The following is a 19,443-nucleotide window of genomic DNA, read 5'->3' as shown; positions in this document are numbered from 1 at the left end:
TCTATTTAAGCACCTTAGTGAAAATAACATACTGTCAAAGTCACAACTTGGATTTCTTCGGGGTTCTGATATTGAGAAGGCTATTCACACTTACAGTGAAAATGTCCTTAATTCATTAGACAACAAATTAGAAGCAACTGGCATATTCTGTAACCTGTCAAAGATTTTTGACTGTGTGAATCACAGCATTCTTTTAAGTAAACTAAAATATTATGGCATCACTGGTAGTGCTGCAAAGTGGTTACAGTCATAAGTTACTAATAGAAAACAAAGGGTGTCATTATGTAACACTTCAGCAGTAGGCAATCAGACATTATCTGCCTGGGAAGAAATTACATGTGGTGTTCCCCTAGGTTCCATACTAGGCTCACTACCTTTTCTTGTGTATATCTATGACCTGCCAAGTTTGTCTTATTTGGAGATGATACAAACATTGCAATAAACAGTAAATCAAATACAAATTTAGAAAGAGAAACTAATCAAATTTTTACTGACATTAGTAAGTGGTTCATAGCCAATTCACTGTCATTAAACTTTGAAAAGACCCACTATATGCAGTTCAGAACTTCCAAGAGATTTCCTTCTAGCGTGTGTATAAAATATGACGACATGGAAATAGGAGAAGTTGAGAGTGTAAAATTCTCGGGATTACAACTTAATAATAAATTTAGTTGGGAGCGACATACTAACGAACTGCTAAAGCACCTAAACAAGTCTGTGCTTGCAATGCGAATGATGCCAGACATACGAGATATAAATATAAAAAACTGGCATATTTTGCTTAATTGTACTCCATTATGTCATATGGTATCATATTTTGGGGTAACTCCACAAACAGAAGCATATAATAAGAGTAATGTGTAGTGTAAATCCGAGATCATCATGTAGAAACCTATTCAAAGAATTGGGCATACTAACCACTGCTTCTCAGTATGTTTGTTCCTTAGTGAAGTTTGTTGTAAATAATACATCTCTTTTTCCAACTAACTGCTTAGTACACAGTATCAATACTAGGAATAAGAACAATATACATAAATAAACTCACTCACTCTTGCCCAGAAAGGAGTCCAGTATTCAGCAACGCATATTTTCTATAAATTACTAGCAACTACTAAGAGTTTAGTTTCTGACAAGGCACAATTTAAACATAATTTAAAAGAATTTTCAGTGGCAAACTCCTCCTATTCCATCCATGAATTTCTCAACAAGTTCAGTAAACCATTTTATTGAAAATTTATTGTACTTTAATTTTTGACAATACTTGGTTGTAACAGCCAAGTAACTACCTACTGTGTGGATGATGGATGTATGGAAAGCAGATTTAAGTCTTAAGTCTGTCAATAGTGCAAGTTTAATTTTAAATCTTGTACATAATTTGACTGTTTGTAACTGAGGATCATTGAAATTAATAATTTACTTTAATTTTTGACAATACTTGGTTGTAATAGCCAAGTAACTAGCTACTGTGTGAATGATGGATTTAATGAAAGCAGATGTAAGTATTAAACCTGTAAATATTAGAAATTTAATTTTAATTCATGCACATAATTTTACTGTTTATTGACTGAGGATCATTAAAAGTAATGAAACTCAAGTTTTTCTAATTACATTTTTGTAATGCGTTTATCTGACACATTCCACACCCCGGAGGATCCCCTCTTTTGAGGGTCTATGGTATGAATAATTAATCTAATCTATTCTAATAGGCTACATTCAGTTTAATGTTTCCAAGTTAGTCTACAGAGTTGTGAGGATTCTCATTGGTTACTTCCAGTGTATTGTTTTTTGTCTACAATGTATCAAATTAGAGAACTTCTTATGCAATGAATCCATAATGAGCAATGTAACAGTGTTAAGTTTTCCAACAGAGATATATCCTGGGCTCAAAAACATTAATAAGAACTAGATTGCTTACCATTTTCATATATCTGCTCTAAGTGATCAACCGAATTGAGGGAAAATAGACGATAACCAGTTTTTGTTCCAACAGCTAGAGACCTAGAAAAGAAGTGTTCACAGTTATTTTGTGAAACCCTAGTACATGAAAACAATAACATGCAGTAGATGATGACCCTTGACGTAAAATTCAATGAACCTTATTGACAATAGTCACTAAAGAATTGCAACATAAATATGATGTCATCCCTTTTCCCTTTGTTCAGTTTGCACAACTGTCCTACTTCTATGTTCATGTTTTCACTTTCACTAGAATGTAACATGGGCAAGACCAATCGTTCTTTTTTTTTTTTTACGGAAAACAAACCATACTTGTAATAACAAAGCAGCATACGAATAATCAGATGCAAACTGTAGCAAAAATAAATGTCAACGCCAATTTCACAAGTTCCTGTTTAGTAGTTATCGCTGCAGTCTTACACAGGCACTTGGTGTCTCCTACACAAATCTCGTCCTGAATATACAAAACACTTCACAGCATTACGCCTTTGACAAAAATTGTCGTAGCCAAATATCGTTAAGTGACAGAAGTGTAACTGATTACTTACGTGCAATCTTGGTTAAAATTAACAAAGAAAACCCCACTATTAGGATCACTTCCTTGGCTTGCGAGGTTCATTAGTCCTGATATGCCAGCTTTTAAGCCTTGCGTCAAAACATCCACGTTCTTAGCAAAATTTTGCATAAATATTGCGTAAAATTAACGACCTTGGTCTGATCACTCCATATCGACTACAACGAACAGCTGACAATGGCTCCGCGCAGTTGTTTACCATTGAGCAACAAATGACGCGAAGCAGGGCATCCAACATTGTCCATGAAATGCACCAAGTGGCGGGGGCAGTAAAAATGCGCAAGCGCGCACAGTGAGCAGTGTTTAAACCGTTTTAGTAAATTTTCGACCAACATATGAAAGATTAAACATGTGTTACTGTACAGATCGTACTGCAAAGGAGTAGGAATCGCACCCAACGACACAACATTCTATTCTATGTTATAGCGTACATTATTAAATTAGTTCGTTCATATCTCCTGTGTGTCAAAAATTAAAAATCGAACCTATTGTGCCACCTATGTCTGATTCTTCATTTATTTATTTATATGAAGCTTAGCTCCTTACATTTGCAATCTTGTGTTGATGTTCTCCTATTGTCTCTAGCGCATACGAATTTCGACGACGCGCAGTATGACCCTTCGAAGATTTTAATTGAAACACATTATGGTCCTTCTTTTTTAAGAAACAACCAGCTTAAGTTTTGGAGCTATACATATCCTCACTTAGTTTTTACGACTGAAGTTATCGCTTTCTTAAGTAACGGCCTTTTAATAATCGCCCTACCGCCCTTTGTCTCCTGCTGCGGTAATACATAAATTATAAAGTAAATGTATATCACTGGTACCTGCCTGTTATGGAGGTGTGTAACATGTTCAGATGCACGAATTCCAAAGCATCGTTTAAGTGCATACCAACTAACACGACGAAAATGTTTCGTAAAAGCTACTGACTGTGTGTTTATTCACTTTTGTAACATGTTTGAAGAACTTGAAGAATTAAAACAACAAAGAAACCCACACGTTTAGCGGGAAAAGAGGAATACTAGTTTTTAATGCATCTGTGGACGACGTGGTCGTGACAGAGGAAGCACAAGCATAGGCTAGGAAAGCAAATCGGTCATGCTGTTTCAAAGGAATCATCCCGACATTAACCTTCATTGATGTAGAGTCATCACGAATGCTTAAGCAAGGAATCAGAAATAAATAAAAAGGGCTATAATATCAAAGTATCCAAAAGATTTTTTAAAATAAAAGGTACATCAATCGATTTTAAATCCTTCTTCGAGAACATTTTTTTAAATCTATATTGATATGTTTTCGTCGAATTTAGTAGTGAATTAGCCGAAATTAAGCAATAGAATTGCAACATGTGACTCGTTTATCTAACAGGATCGGTGAGTGACGAATTCTTCAGAAAATCTCCAGTCATGCACGTTAATGAATGGTTTGGTAACATTTTGACACGCACGGGGAGTAACAGCTATTAATAATTCTAAATTATATAAATATCAAATTTTGTCAGTTATATGTACTACATTGGTTTCCATAAATGGGGGGAACAAATCACGAAAATGGCGTGAGCTCAACCCAACATAAGCAACTAGGGAATATAAATACTTGTACCGTATGTTGTAATGACTAGGGTGCGACCCTGCCTTCCCGCTTTAAACTAAAGCAGTTCGCTCCATATGCTTCATTAATATGGAGCACACAATTTCATATTTTAGAATTTAGTAAGACGTATTTGTTTATAGGTTAGCAGTTGCCGTGGAGCAGGAAAATACACCTGAAGGCGATTGACGTTGGAAAATTCCTTTGCCGGACGAATTACAATGGAGTTGGCATACTGGAGGCAGGATACACTCAGACAGTAGTGGCTGGCTGCTTAACGCTTTGTCTGCTGTAGACGACCTTGCAATACGGCGCTTTGAGCGTAGGGTTGTTAGCGCCTGATACGTATACCTGGCCGTCCGCAGTGGCCAAGCGGTTCTAGACGCTTCAGTCCGGAACCGCGCGACTGCTAAGGTCGCAGGTTCGAATCCTGCCTCGGGCATGCATGTGTGTGTTGTCTTTAGGTTAGTTAGGTTTAAGTAGTTCTAAGTTCCCCCCATGAACCATGGACCTTGCCGTTGGTGGAGAGGCTTGCGTGCCTCAGCGTACAGATGGCCGTACCGTAGGTGCAACCACAACGGAGGGGTATCTGTTGAGAGGCCAGACAAACGTGTGGTTCCTGAAGAGGGGCAGCAGCCTTTTCAGTAGTTGCAGGGGCAACAGTCTGGATGATTGACTGATCTGGCCTTGCAACATTAACCAAAACGGCCTTGCTGTGCTGGTACTGCGAACGGCTGAAAGCAAGGGGAAACTACAGCCGTAATTTTTCCCTAGGACATGCAGCTTTACTGTATGATTAAATGATGATGGCATCCTCTTGGGTAAAATATTCCGGAGGTAAAATAGTCCCCCATTCGGATCTCCGGGCGGGGACTACTCAGGAGGATGTCGTTATCAGGAGAAAGAAAACTGGCATTCTACGGATCGGAGCGTGGAATGTCAGATCCCTTAATCGGGAAGGTAGGTTAGAAAATTTAAAAAGGGAAATGGATAGGTTAAAGTTAGATATAGTGGGGATTAGTGAAGTTCGGTGGCAGGAGGAACAAGACTTCTGGTCAGGTGACTACAGGGTTATAAACACAAAATCAAATAGGGGTAATGCAGGAGTAGGTTTAATAATGAATAGGAAAATAGGAATGCGGGTAAGCTACTACAAACAGCATAGTGAACGCATTATTGTGGCCAAGATAGATACGAAGCCCACACCTACTACAGTAGTACAAGTTTATATGCCAACTAGCTCTGCAGATGATGAAGAAATTGAAGAAATGTACGATGAAATAAAAGAAATTGTTCAGATAGTGAAGGGAGACGAAAATTTAATAGTCATGGGTGACTGCAATTCGAGTGTAGGAAAAGGGAGAGAAGGAAACATAGTAGGTGAATATGGATTGGGGCTAAGAAATGAAAGAGGAAGCCGCCTAGTAGAATTTGGCACAGAGCACAACTTAATCATAGCTAACACTTGGTTTAAGAATCATGAAAGAAGGTTGTATACGTGGAAGAACCCTGGAGATACTAAAAGGTATCAGATAGATTATATAATGGTAAGACAGAGATTTAGGAACCAGGTTTTAAGTTGTAAGACATTTCCAGGGGCAGATGTGGACTCGGACCACAATCTATTGGTTATGACCTGTAGATTAAAACTGAAGAAACTGCAAAAATGTGAGAAATTAAGGAGATGGGATCTGGATAAACTGAAAGAACCAGAGGTTGTACAGAGTTTCAGAGAGAGCATAAGGGAACAATTGACAGGAATAGGGGAAAGAAATACAGTAGAAGAAGAATGGGTAGCTCTGAGGGACGTAGTAGTGAAGGCAGCAGAGGATAAAGTAGGTACAAAGACGAGGGCTGCTAGAAATCCTTGGGTAACAGAAAAAATATTGAATTTAATTGATGAAAGGAGAAAATATAAAAATGCAGTAAATGAAGCAGGCAAAAAGGAATACAAACGTCTCAAAAATGAGATCGACAGGAAGTGCAAAATGGCTAAACAGGGATGGCTAGAGGACAAATGTAAGGATGTAGAAGCTTATCTCACTAGGGGGAAGATAGATACTGCCTACAGGAAAATTAAAGAGACCTTTGGAGAGAAGAGAACCACGTGTATGAATATCAAGAGCTCAGATGGCAGCCCAGTTCTAAGCAAAGAAGGGAAGGCAGAAAGGTGGAAGGAGTATATAGAAGGCTTATACAAAGGCGATGTACTTGAGGACAATATTATGGAAATAGAAGAGGATGTAGATGAAGACGAAATGGGAGATACGATACTGCGTGAAGAGTTTGACAGAGCACTGAAAGACCTGAGTCGAAACAAGGCCCCCGGAGTAGACAACATTCCATTAGAACTACTGACGGCCTTGGGAGAGCCAGTGATGACAAAACTCTACCAGATGGTGAGAAAGGTGGATGAGACAGGCGAAACACCCTCAGACTTCAAGAAGAATATAATAATTCCAATCCCAAAGAAAGCAGGTGTTGACAGATGTGAAAATTACCGAACTATCAGTTTAATAAGCCACGGCTGCAAAATACTAACGCGAATTCTTTACAGACGAATGGAAAAACTGGTAGATGCAGACCTCGGGGAGGATCAGTTTGGATTCCGTCGAAATGTTGGAACACGTGAGGCAATACTGACCTTACGACTTATCTTAGAAGAAAGATTAAGAAAAGGCAAACCTACGTTTCTAGCATTTGTAGACTTAGAGAAAGCTTTTGACAATGTTGACTGGAATACTCTTTTTCAAATTCTAAAGGTGGCAGGGGTAAAATACAGGGAGCGAAAGGCTATTTATAATTTGTACAGAAACCAGATGGCAGTAATAAGAGTCGAGGGGCATGAAAGGGAAGCAGTGGTTGGGAAAGGAGTGAGACAGGGTTGTAGCCTCTCCCCGATGTTATTCAATCTGTATATTGAGCAAGCAGTAAAGGAAACAAAAGAAAAATTTGGATTAGGTATTAAAATTCATGGAGACGAAGTAAAAACTTTGAGGTTCGCCGATGACATTGTAATTCTGTCAGAGACAGCAAAGGACTTGGAAGAGCAGTTGAACGGAATGGACAGTGTCTTGAAAGGAGGATATAAGATGAACATTAACAAAAGCAAAACGAGGATAATGGAATGTAGTCAAATTAAATCGGGTGATGCTGAGGGAATTAGATTAGGAAATGAGACACTTCAAGTAGTAAAGGAGTTTTGCTATTTAGGAAGTAAAATAACTGATAATGGTCGAAGTAGAGAGGATATAAAATGTAGACTGGCAATGGCAAGGAAAGCGTTTCTGAAGAAGAGAAATTTGTTAACATCGAGTTTAGATTTAAATGTTAGGAAGTCGTTTCTGAAAGTACTTGTATGGAATGTAGCCATGTATGGAAGTGAAACATGGATGATAACTAGTTTGGACAAGAAGAGAATAGAAGCTTTCGAAATGTGGTGCTACAGAAGAATACTGAAGATAAGGTGGATAGATCACGTAACTAATGAGGAGGTATTGAATAGGATTGGGGAGAAGAGAAGTTTGTGGCACAACTTGACTAGAAGAAGGAATCGGTTGGTAGGACATGTTTTGAGGCATCAAGGGATCACAAATTTAGCATTGGAGGGCAGCGTGGAGGGTAAAAATCGTAGAGGGAGACCGAGAGATGAGTACACTAAGCAGATTCAGAAGGATGTAGGTTGCAGTAGTTACTGGGAGATGAAGCAGCTTGCACAGGATAAAGTAGCATGGAGAGCTGCATCAAACCAGTCTCAGGACTGAAGACAACAACAACAACAACAAGTTTTAGGGGACTGATGACCACAGATGTCAAGTCCCATAGTGCTCAGAGCCATTTGAACTCTCTACCTGTACTGAGTGCCTTGGGTTCTGAACGCTCCCGGCTGACGGCGGCCTTTCTGAGCATCCTGCCTCGTCCTGTGTCGAATATTTCTGGCGCTCTTGTATTCGCATCCGCAGTAGGTCGACCTTTGTCACCACCAAGACTTAATATATTGAAGCGCCTGCAAAAACTTTTCAGACTTAATTTCTGTTCGGCAGCTTCTTTATGAATTAGTGCTGAATGACAAACACTCTGAGATGTTTAAATATCTTTTTTCACGAAGAATCACACGTTTTCCAGCAATTATTTACATGAATTTCCTACGACGAAAGCTACGCATTGCTTCCGATACATTTCAGTTAATAATAATGATAATATTTATTCATATTGTCATCATTTTGTACGATAATATGAACAAAATATACAGAATGTAAGCACATCGGAGAAAAAAATCAGTCACCCCTTTAAAAACACATACATCCAGGTACACACTTCGCAAGCCACCGCGTGGTGCATGTCGGAGATTACCTTGTCCCACTACTATCATTTCCCTTCCCGTTCCACTCGCCGCGCGGTGTAGCCGTGCGGTCTGGGCGTCTTGTCACGGTATGCGCGGCTTCCCCCGTCGGTCGAGTCCTCCCTCGGGTATGGGTATGTGTGTGTTGTCCTTAGCGTAAGTTAGATTAAGTAGCAGTTTGGTCCCATAGTCCTTACCACAAATTTCCTACTCCTTTCCGTTCCACTCGCAAGCAGAGCGAGGGAAAAATTACAACCTTTGTACCTCCGTACGAGCCATAGTCTACCTTATCTTCGTGGTCCTTTCGCGAACTCTACGCGAAATATTCTGCAGTCAGCTTCACACGTAAAGTTTCTCGATAGCGTTCCGCGAAAAGAACGCCTCCTTCCCTTCAGAGATGCTTCCGTGAGTTTACGAAACATCTCCGTAACACTCGTGTGTTGATCGACCCTGCCAGTAACAAATCTAGCAGCCTGCCTCTGAATTGCTTCGACATATTCCTTTAATTCGAGCTGTTAGGGGTCCCAAACACTCGAAGAGTAGTAAATAATGCATCCCCAGTGCAATCCTAAAGAGCTCGTTCCATTTCATACTGGTCTGCAACGTTATGCCTAAATATTTAACTGATGTGACTGTGCCAAGCAGTATACTACTCATCTACGTCTACAGGGATACTCTGGAAATCACATTTAAGTGCCTGGCAGAGGGTTCATCGAACCACCTTCACAATTCTCTATTATTCCAATTTCGTATAGCGCGCGGGAATAATGAACACCTATATCTTTCCGTACGAGCTCTGATTACCCTTATTTTATCTTTGTCATCGTCCCTCACTATGTAAGTCGGTGTCAACAACATATTTTCGCATTCAGAGGAGAAAGTTGGTGATTGGAATTTCGTGAGAAGATTCCGTCGCAACGAAAAACGCCTTTCTTTTAATGATGTCCATCCCAAATCCTGTATCATTTCTGTGACACTCTCTCCCATATTTCGCGATAATGCAAATTGCGCAGCCTATCTTTGAACTTTTTCGATGGTGTATTCGAACATTATGGGCCTGTTTTTCCCATTCACCTACATTAACTAATATTTTTATACATTCAGAGCAAGCTGTCATTCATCACACCTACTAGAAGTTTTTGTCTGTGTCGTCTTGTATTCTCCTATTGTCACTCAACGACGGCACACTCCCGTACTCCAGCATCATCAGCAAAACGAACGCAGATTGCTGCTCATCGAGTCCGTCAGATCATTTACGCATATAGAAAATGAGAGTGGTCCTGTCACACTCCCCTGGGACACTTGACGATAACCCTGTTTCTAATGAACACTCGCTTCGAGGACAAGGCGCTGGGTTCTACACTACTGGCCATTAAAGTTGCTACACTACGAAGATGACGAGCTACAGACCCGACATGTAACCGACAGGAAGAAGATGCTATGATATGCAAATGATTAGCTTTTCAGAGCATTCACACAAAGTTGGCGCCGGTGGCGGCACCTACAATGTGCTGACATGAGGAATGTTTCGAACCGATTTCTCAGACACTTAACAGCAGTTGACCGGCGTTGCCTGGTGAAACGTTGTTGTGATGCCTCGTGTGAGGAGGAGAAATGCGTACCATCACGTTTCCGACTTTGATAAAGGTCGGATTGTAGCCTATCGCGATTGCGGTTTACCGTATCGCGACATTGTTGCTCGCGTTGGTGGAGATCCAATGACCGTTAGCAGAATATGGAATCGGTGGGTTCAGGAGGGTAATACGGAACGCCGTGCTGGATCCCAACGGTCTCGTATCACTAGCAGTCGAGATGACAAGCATATTATCCTCATGACTGTAACGGATCGTGCAGCCACGTCTCGATCCCTGAGTCAACAGATGGGGACGTTTGCAAGACAACAACCATCTGCACGTACAGTTCGACGCCGTTTGCAGCAGCATGGACTATCAGCTCGGAGACATGGCTGCGGTTACCCTTGACGCTGCATCACAGACAGGAGCGCCTGCGATGGTGTACTCAACGACGAACCTAGGTGCACGAATGGTAAAACGTCATTTTTTCGGATGAATCCACGTTCTGTTTACAGCATCATGATGGTCGCATCCGTGTTTGGCGACATCGCTGTGAAAGTACATTGGAAGCGTGTATTCGTCATCGCCATACTGGCGTATCACCCAGCGTCATGGTATGGAGTGCCATTGTTTACACGTTCTCGGTCACTTCATGTTCGCATTGACGGTACTTTGAACAGTGGACGTTACATTTCAGATGTGTTACGACCTGTGGCTCTACCCTTCATTCGATCCCTGCGAAACCCTACGTTTCAGCAGGATAATGCACGACCGCATGTTGCAGGTCCTGTACAGGCCGTTCTGGATACAGAAAATGTTCGACTGCTGCCCTGGCCAGCACATTCTCCAGATCTCTCACCAATTGAAAACGACTGGTCAATGGTGGCCGAGCAACTGGCTCGTCACAATACGCCAGTCACTACTCCTGATGAACTGTGTTATCGTGTTGAAGCTGCAAGGCCTGCTGTACCTGTAGACGCCATCCAAGCTCTGTTTGATTCAATGCCCAGGCGTATCAACCCGTTATTATAGCAAGAGGAGGTTGTCCTGGGTACTGATTTCTCAGGATCTATGCACCTAAACTGCGTGAAAATGTAATCACATGTCAGTTCTAGTATAATATATTTATCCAATGAATACCCGTTTGTCATCTGCATTTCTTCTTAGTGTAACAATTTTAATGGCCAGTAGTGTATTACTTAAGAAGTCCTCGAGCCACTGCTGGCCGAAGTGTCCGAGTGGCTCTAGGCGCTACAGTCTGGAGCCGCGCGACCGCTATGGTCGCAGGTTCGAATCCTGCCTCTGACACAGATGTTTGTGATGTCCTTAGGTTTGTTACGTTTAAGTAGGTCTAAGGTCTAGGGGACTGATGACCTCAATAGTTAAGTACCATAATGCTCAGAGTCATTTTGAACCTCGAGCCACTCACATAATAAGCAGTGGGGTACCGTGTCAAACGCTTTCTGGAAATCAAGGAATATGGAATCTGCCTCTTGCTCTTCATCCATGGTTCGCAGAATATGATGTGAGAAATAGGCAAGCTGAATTTCGTAGGAACGATGCGTTTTAAATTCGCACTGATTTGTGGACAGAAGCATAACGCTGCTAAACACGTAACACCACCTGCAGCCTTGATAACGGCCTGATTTCGGCGAAGAAGAGAATCCAGAAATTTCTTCAGGCATGACGTATCCAGGAGAATCCAATGAATGATTAGATCCAGTAGAGATACAAATTGCGGGAATTTTTATTGATATGTTGCACCCACTGTTTCAAATAGTCCCAGACATTTTCTGAGGGATTAAAATTGTGTGATTTATCTGGTCAGTATAAAAGCGATAGGGTGCTTGAATTTTTCACAAACACGGAATGTATTGTATGTAGGCCCGTGGACACAGCAGTTGTCGACCTGGAAGATGGGAGTATCCATAAGCGATTCATGTGCGTGATAACCTCCACGAGTGAGCCTAAGCCATGACAAGAAAAACAGCCCCAAATTAGTACAGAATCACTCCATCCCAAACTACACCCTCTACACAATGCTGGGTAACTGCCTCATGTGGCCGCCGGGTTACTATATGCCTTGCATCATTGGAAAAGTCACAAAATCACCATCCGTTAGACAACATTACACGCCCCGAGTCAGTTGCTGCCCAGCTTCTGTGTTTGGCCCATTCTTGACGTAGGTCAGTCAACAAAGACTAGAAATGGTGTATTAGAAGCAAAAATTCGCTTGGTCGAAATTTTTGAGCAGTGCTTGAAAGAAGTCGCCTGAACAACATTCTAAGGAGTACTGAGCGGTGGGCTGTGAGCGCTGGGGTGGGGTGTGTTTAGAGGTCTCTTTTTAGTTCGTTTTCCAGTAACTCGCAACCCGCGGCGTCTAGAAAAAATGTTTCCAGTACAAAATTAAACTGCACTATTGGCCATTAAAATTGCTACAACAATAAGAAATGCAGACTATAAACGATTATTCATTGGACAAATATATTATGCTAGAACTGACATGTGATTACATTTTCACGCAATTTGGGTGCATAGATCCTGAGAAATCAGTACCCAGGACAACCTCCTCTGGCTATAGCAACGGACTTGATACGCCTGGGCATTGAGTCAAACAGAGCTTGGATGGCGTGTACAGGTACAGCTGACCATGTAGCTTCAACGCGATACCACAGTTCATCAAGAGTAGTGACTGGCTTATTGTGACGAGCCAGTTGCTTGGCCACCTTTGACCAGACATTTTCAATTGGTGAGAAATCTGGAGAATGTGCTGGCCAGGGCAGCAGTCGAACATTTTCTGTATCCAGAAAGGCACGTACAGGACGTGCAACATGCGGTCGTGCATTATCCTGCTGAAATGTAGGGTTTCGCAAGGATCGAATGAAGGGTAGAGCCACGGGTCGTAACACGTCTGAAATGTAACGTCCACTGTTCAAAGTACCGACAATGCGAACAAGAAGTGGCCGAGACGTGTAACCAATGGCACCCCATACCATCACGTCGGGTGATACTCCAGTATGGCGATGACGAGTTCACGCTTCCAATGTGCGTTCACCGCGATGTCGTCAAACACGGAAGCGACCATCGTGATGCTGTAAACAGAACTTGGATTCAACCGAAAAAATGCTGCTGCAAACGTCGTCCAACTGTTCGTGCAGATGGTTGTTGTCTTGCAAACGTCCCCATCTGTTGACTCAGGGATCGAGACGTGGCTGCACGATCCGTTACAGCCATGCGGATAAGATGCTTGTCATCTCGACTGCTAGTGATATGAGGCCGTTGGGATCCAGTACGGCGTTCCGTATTGCCCTCCTGAAACCACCGATTCCATATCGTGCTAACAGTCATTGGATATCGACCATCGCGAGCAGCAATGTCGCGATAGGATAAACCGCAATCGCGATAGGCTACAATCAGACCTTTATCAAAGTCGGAAACGTGATGGTACGCATTTCTCCTCCTTACACGAGGCATCACAACAACGTTTCAACAGGCAACGCCGGTCAACTGCTGTTTGTGTATAAGAAATCAGTTGGAAACTTTACTCATGTCAGCACGTTGTAGGTGTAGGCACCGGCGCCAACCTTGTATGAATGCTCTGAAAAGCTAATCATTTGCATATCACAGCATCTTCTTGCTGTTGGTTAAATTTCGCGTCTGTAGCACGTCATCTTCGTGGTGTAGCAATTTTAATGGCCAGTAGTGTAAGTCGGGGAAACAGGCTGGCCAATCCATTTGCCGAATATCCTCTAGTGCCAAGCGCTTCTCCACATATGCTGTTCCTTGAGGTCACTCATTGTCATCCACAAGAGTTACGTCCTGTCTGAATACACACCTAAAATTACTCACATGGTAAAAGAGTACATTGTCACAATAACGTTGATTGGTTACTGTACTGTGTTCAGTACACCCACGCAACATTATGCCTTCACACACCATGACACCTGCACCATCAAAACGATAATGTTCGACAGTGTTCCTGAGTGCGTTAAATATTTCCATCTCTCACCATGCAGGGGTGCATCCAGTGTCTTCAGACATGATTGTTTTGGTGGTTTAGGTGTTACGGTGTGCAGAGATATATTGTTGCATCGGTGTACTGACTTTCAAATCTTTACACATGGTACATTCAGAGTCATCATTCTTGTGACACCTGACTTGACACTTGACTCTTTCCACAGATGTGTTTTTTCAGGGGTGCATTTGGACTGGACTTCATTTCTATGGACGACTATGAGCGAACCCATCGAACAACACATGTGAAAGAGCTCTTGGAACAAAAGATGTGGCGAATGGATTGACCTGCCCGATTCCCCTGGGATTAAATCCCATTGAGCATGCTGTACGATGCGTTGAGGAGATATAAGTCCACGTGCACCAGCGACCATGTAGCAGTTGTCACTCATGTTGATGGACGAATGGAGCGCCCTACCACAAGAACACCTTGCCTGTATTGTGGCAAGCATGTGCCCACACTGCAAAACATGCATTTCCATTCGCCGTGATTACACACGCTGCATTAGGAACCAAGACACACCTTTTGTAATGCCCAGAGCATCAATATGAATCGCAGTGACTTCAGTTTAATTATTGGCACTGAATAAAAGGGCCATTGTGTATTTCTGTAGTTACACGTTGTAATATACTGGTTCTTTCTATGACTGGTCCAACTTTCATCAAGCTATGTTAGTCGGCAGTGATACATCATGGGAAAGTTACTGTCGTTTTGAAGTTTTGCACATCACTGTACAGATACAATTAAAATTTATGTTCTAATTCATATCCCATCACCTCTAGAGTCTCACACACTTTTGTATATGTGTGTGTGTGTGGGGGGGGGGGGGGGCAGTGAGCTATCTGCGATCATTTTGCATACAATTATCTTCACGAATTTTTATGTATATCGTTTTCGTACAGCAAATATTCCTCATATCTTTGGCGCCTCGCTATCACAATATTCTCTGAGGCACCGATTTAAATGATAGTGGAGGTTTGACATTCCTCCATCTCCATCTGTGGCTTACGACAGCGTACTCAAACTGCAAATACTGCAATAGATATGTTACAACATTCTTTTATTATAAATGTGATGATATTAACAGATAAATCGGTAATGCAAAGAGAATCCCTGAATCTGTATAAACTTCAACGTACCTGCTTTCTTCTATGACACATAAAGTACACTCACGCTCATAAATTAAGGATAATGCTGATACATGGTGAAACAACGCTCTCGTGGGCGGTTTGCGGATTTAAATCACCTCAGGGTACGACCATGCTGTGCATTTGACCTGCAGTCGTCGCACGGTGGCGCTGGCTGGCAGCAGTGCACATACACAGAGGTATGTTGGCGCACGTCAGAGTACAGTGCAGTGAGTAAGTGTGCAGACGTTTTCAGACCTGCTAATGGTGACTGTGTGCTGAAAATGGCTCAAAGAACACACATTGATGACGTTATGAGGGATAGAATACTAATGCGACTGGAGGCTGGTCAAACACAGCAGGTCGTAGCACGGGCCTTCCGTGTGCCACATAGTGTGATCTCAAGATCATGGCAACGATTACAGCAAACAGGAAACGTGTCCAGTCGCTATAGTTCGGGACAACCACAGTGTACAGCTCCACAAGAAGACTGATATCTCACCATCAGTGCCCGCAGACAGCCGCAGAGTACTGCAGGTAGCTTTGCTCAGGACCTTACCCCAGCAACTGAAACAGTTGTCTCCAGACACACATTCTACAGACGACTGAACAGACATGGTTTATTCGCCAGGAGACCTGCAAGATGCATTCCACTGACCCCTGGTCACAAGAGAGCTCGTAAAGCCTGGTGTCAAGAACACAGTACATGGTCATTGGAACAGTGGTCCCATGTTATGTTCACAGACGAGTCTACGTGTAGCCTGAACAGTGATTCTCGCTGGGTTTCCATCTGGCGTGAACCAGGAACCAGATGCCAACCCCTTAATGTCCTTGAAAGGGGCCTGTATGGAGGTCGTGGTTTGATGGTGTGTGGTGGGATTATGATTGGTGCACGTACACGCCTGCATGTCTTTGATAGAGGAACTGTAACGAGTCAAGTGTATCGGGACGTCTTTTTGCACCACTATGTCCGCCTTTCCAGAGGTGCAATGAGTCCCACCTTCCTCCTGATGGGTGATAACGCTGGGCCCCACCGAACTGCCATCGTGGAGGAGTACCTTGAAACAGAAGATATCAGGCGAATGGAGTGGCCTTCCTGTTCTCCATACCTAAACGCCATCGAGTACGTCTGGGATGCTCTCGGTCGACGTATCGCCGCACGTCTTCAAACCCCTACAACACTTCAGGGGCTCCGACAGGCACTGGTGCAAGAATGGGAGGCAGTTGCTCGACCACCTGATACAGAGTATGCCAACCCGTTGTGCAGCCTGTGTACCTTTGCATGGTAATTATATCCCATATTGATGTCGGGGTACATGCGCAGGAAACAGTGGCGTTTTGTAGCACATGTGTTTCGGGACGGTTTTCTCAACTTATCACCAATACCGTGGACTTACAGATCTGTGTCGCGTGTGTTCCCTATGTGCCTAGGCTATTAGCGCCAGTTTTGTGTAGTGCTACGTTGTGTGGCACCACATTCTCCAATTATCCTTAATTTATGAGCATGAGTGTATATTAGAACACACAGCGTCATTGTCCGATGTCATTCGTGAAATTCCTGGTTACTCGGCAGTTACCTGAATCCGCTGATTAGCAGTAACGATCAGTGCTTGCAGCGAGAATGAATGGGGCGGTATCTACAGTCAAACAAATGATAATTTTAGAAAAAAATTGATAATTTATTCAAGCGAAAGAGCTTCACAATTGAGCAAGTCAGTAACACACTGGTCCATCTCCGACCATTATGTAACCAGTTATTCAGCTTGGCATTGATGGCTAGGAAAGAAAAGGCTGCAAGCACTATGGGACTTAACATCTGAGGTCATCGTTCCCCTATACTTAAAACTACTTAAAGCTAACTAACCTAAGGACGTCACCCATCCACGCTCGAAGCAGGATTCGAACCTGCGACCGTAACAGCAGCGTGGTTCCGGACTGAAGCTCCTAGAACCGCTCGGCCACAGCGCCCGGCCGATGGATAGTGTTTTGCTTGATGTGCTCATGAGGTATATCGTTCCAAATTCTGTGTAACTGGCGCGTCAGATCGTCAAAATCCCCAGAAAGTTTGAGGGCCCTGCACTTAATGCTCGAAATGTTCTCAGCTGAGAGAGCTCCGGCGAACTTGTTGGCCAAGGTAGGGATGGGCAAGGATTAAGACAAGCAGTAGAAATTCTCGACATGTGCGTTATTTTGCTGAACTGAAAGCCCAGGATTCCTTCCCATGGAGGCCAACAAGATGGGGCGTAAAATATTGTCGATGTACCACTGTGTTGCAAGGGTGCAGCAGACGACGGACAAGGGGGTCCTGCTATGAAAAGACATGGCACCCCAGTTCACCATTTCTGGTCGTCGGTCTGCATGGCAGGCAACAGTCAGGTTGGTATCGCACCGCTATCAAATGGCTCTGAGCACTATGTGACTTAACTTCTGAGGTCATCAGTCGCCTAGAACTTAGAACTAATTAAACCTAACTAACCTAAGGACATCACACACATCCATGCCCGAGGCGGGATTCGAACGTGCGACCGTAGCGGTCGCTCGGCTCCAGACTGTAGCGCCTAGAACCGCAAGGCCACTCCGGCCGATGCACCGCTATCCAGAGCGTCTCCAAACACACCCTCGCTGGTCATCAGGGCTGAATTCGTAGCGGGACTCATCACCAAGACAATTCTACTCCAGTCAATGAGATGTCAGGGCGAAGACGTGCCTGGAGTCGCCCTGGACAGCGGTGGAAAACCGACCTGACTGTTGCCTGCCATACGGCCTGACAACTAGGGTCCTCTCATGAGAGGACGCCTTTGGTTGTCATCCAGGGCACCCTTGCAACACAGTGTTATATTCTATGCCCGTTTTATTGCCCTTCAGCAAGATAATGCCTGCTTGCACACGGTGAGAGTTACTATTGCTTGTCTTCGTGCCTGCAGAATCTTACCTTGGCCGGAAAGGTCGCCAGACCTCTCCCCAATTGAGAATGTTTGGAGCATCATGGGCAGGGCACTCGTAGCATCTCGGGATTTTGACGATCTATCTCACCAACTGGACAGAATTTAAGACGATGCCCCTTAGGAGGACACCCAACAACTCTGTTAATTAATACCAATCCGAATAACTGCTTGCATAAGGGCCAGAGCTGGATCAACATGTTATTGTCTTACTCAGTTTGTGAATCTCTTGAACAAATCCCCCAATTTTTCTGAAATTTTAATCATGTGTTTGTATGTACCAGTACATCACATCTACCGATTTACGTTCTATTCAGATAATTCCTCCGTGGTGTAGCGCTCTTTTTGTTTCTCACAGTATGGCTCTTCCTTGATGCATCGGGAACTGTCCTAACAATAGATTGCTTTTTAGCCGTCCGTTTCATAAGGCTGTTTCCTCCCTCCAATGCGATTTTGTACCTTTTCATTATTTACGCAATCTACTCTCTAATCTACAGAATTGTGCTGAAATACCATATTTCAATGGTTTCTATTCTGCTTACGTTTGTACTGTTTGTCGCATATATTTCACTTCCATAAAGGCTGCACACTAGGCAAATATCTTCATATTAGGCTTTCTAAACTCAAATTTACATTCGACTTTAACGCTTTTCTTATTATTGTCAATCTGCATTTTATGTTCTTTACTTAGGCTACAGTCAGTTTCTTTATTGCCCAAATACAAAAATTCATGTACTACCTTTAGTGTCTGATTTCCTGTTCTAACTCAATAGAATTTCAAGTCATGGGGAAATTATAAATTTCTGTTTCTTCTCCCTTCACTTTTAACCCTCCTCCAAATTTCTCCTTAATTTCCTCCACTGCTTGCTCTATGTAAAGTTTAAAATAAGATGAGGGACAGACAGCAACCCTGGCTCACTCCCTTCTCAGTTACTGTCTCCCTCCTTTTCTTGTGCCTCAGTCTCTTGAACATATCATCTCAATTTTTCTGAAATTGTAATCTTTTGATTGTCTGTACGTGTACATTACATTTATCGATTTCCGCCCCATTCAGATAATTCCTTCGTGAAGTGTTGCTTTTTGTTCTCAAGGTATTACTATTCTTTGATGCATAGGGAAGTGTCCTAACAATAATCGATTTTTACCAGCTGTGCCCAAAGTACAGTCTGATTTCTGCACAAGTTGTATGTGGCCTTTCACTCATTGGATTTTATTCCTTATATCTGCAGAATTTCAGAGAGTGCATTCCTCGACAGACGATACATGTTTTACAAATAGAAACGTTGATATACCCCACCAAAGAAAATTTTACAAATGTAGT

The 19,443-nt window shown here is 42.8% G+C and overlaps 1 protein-coding gene across 7 annotated transcripts in view; it reads right to left on the bottom strand.

Moving 5' to 3' along the window:
- LOC126335401 (WD repeat domain phosphoinositide-interacting protein 2) overlaps positions 1–2,820 on the bottom strand; it is a 76,302-nt gene extending 73,482 nt beyond the window's left edge. For 3 of the 7 annotated variants that reach the window (XM_049998644.1, XM_049998645.1, XM_049998646.1), the window contains exons 1-2: positions 2,505–2,740; positions 1,916–1,998 (exon numbers count right to left, since the gene is read on the bottom strand). In XM_049998644.1, the coding sequence (XP_049854601.1) occupies positions 1,916–1,998; positions 2,505–2,641 (220 nt within the window). In that variant the 5' untranslated portion in view covers positions 2,642–2,740. Of the gene's footprint in view, positions 1–1,915; positions 1,999–2,504 lie in introns of all 7 variants that reach the window. The other 4 variants (XM_049998649.1, XM_049998650.1, XM_049998648.1 and 1 more) reach the window with 4 other exon arrangements.
- Positions 2,821–19,443: the final 16,623 nt, after the last annotated feature.

The sequence above is a fragment of the Schistocerca gregaria genome, chromosome 2, assembly GCF_023897955.1.
Source record: "Schistocerca gregaria isolate iqSchGreg1 chromosome 2, iqSchGreg1.2, whole genome shotgun sequence".
Taxonomy (NCBI): domain Eukaryota; kingdom Metazoa; phylum Arthropoda; class Insecta; order Orthoptera; family Acrididae; genus Schistocerca; species Schistocerca gregaria.
Note: the sequence above shows the minus strand (reverse complement) of the source record. Positions and strands in the feature narration are given on the sequence as shown.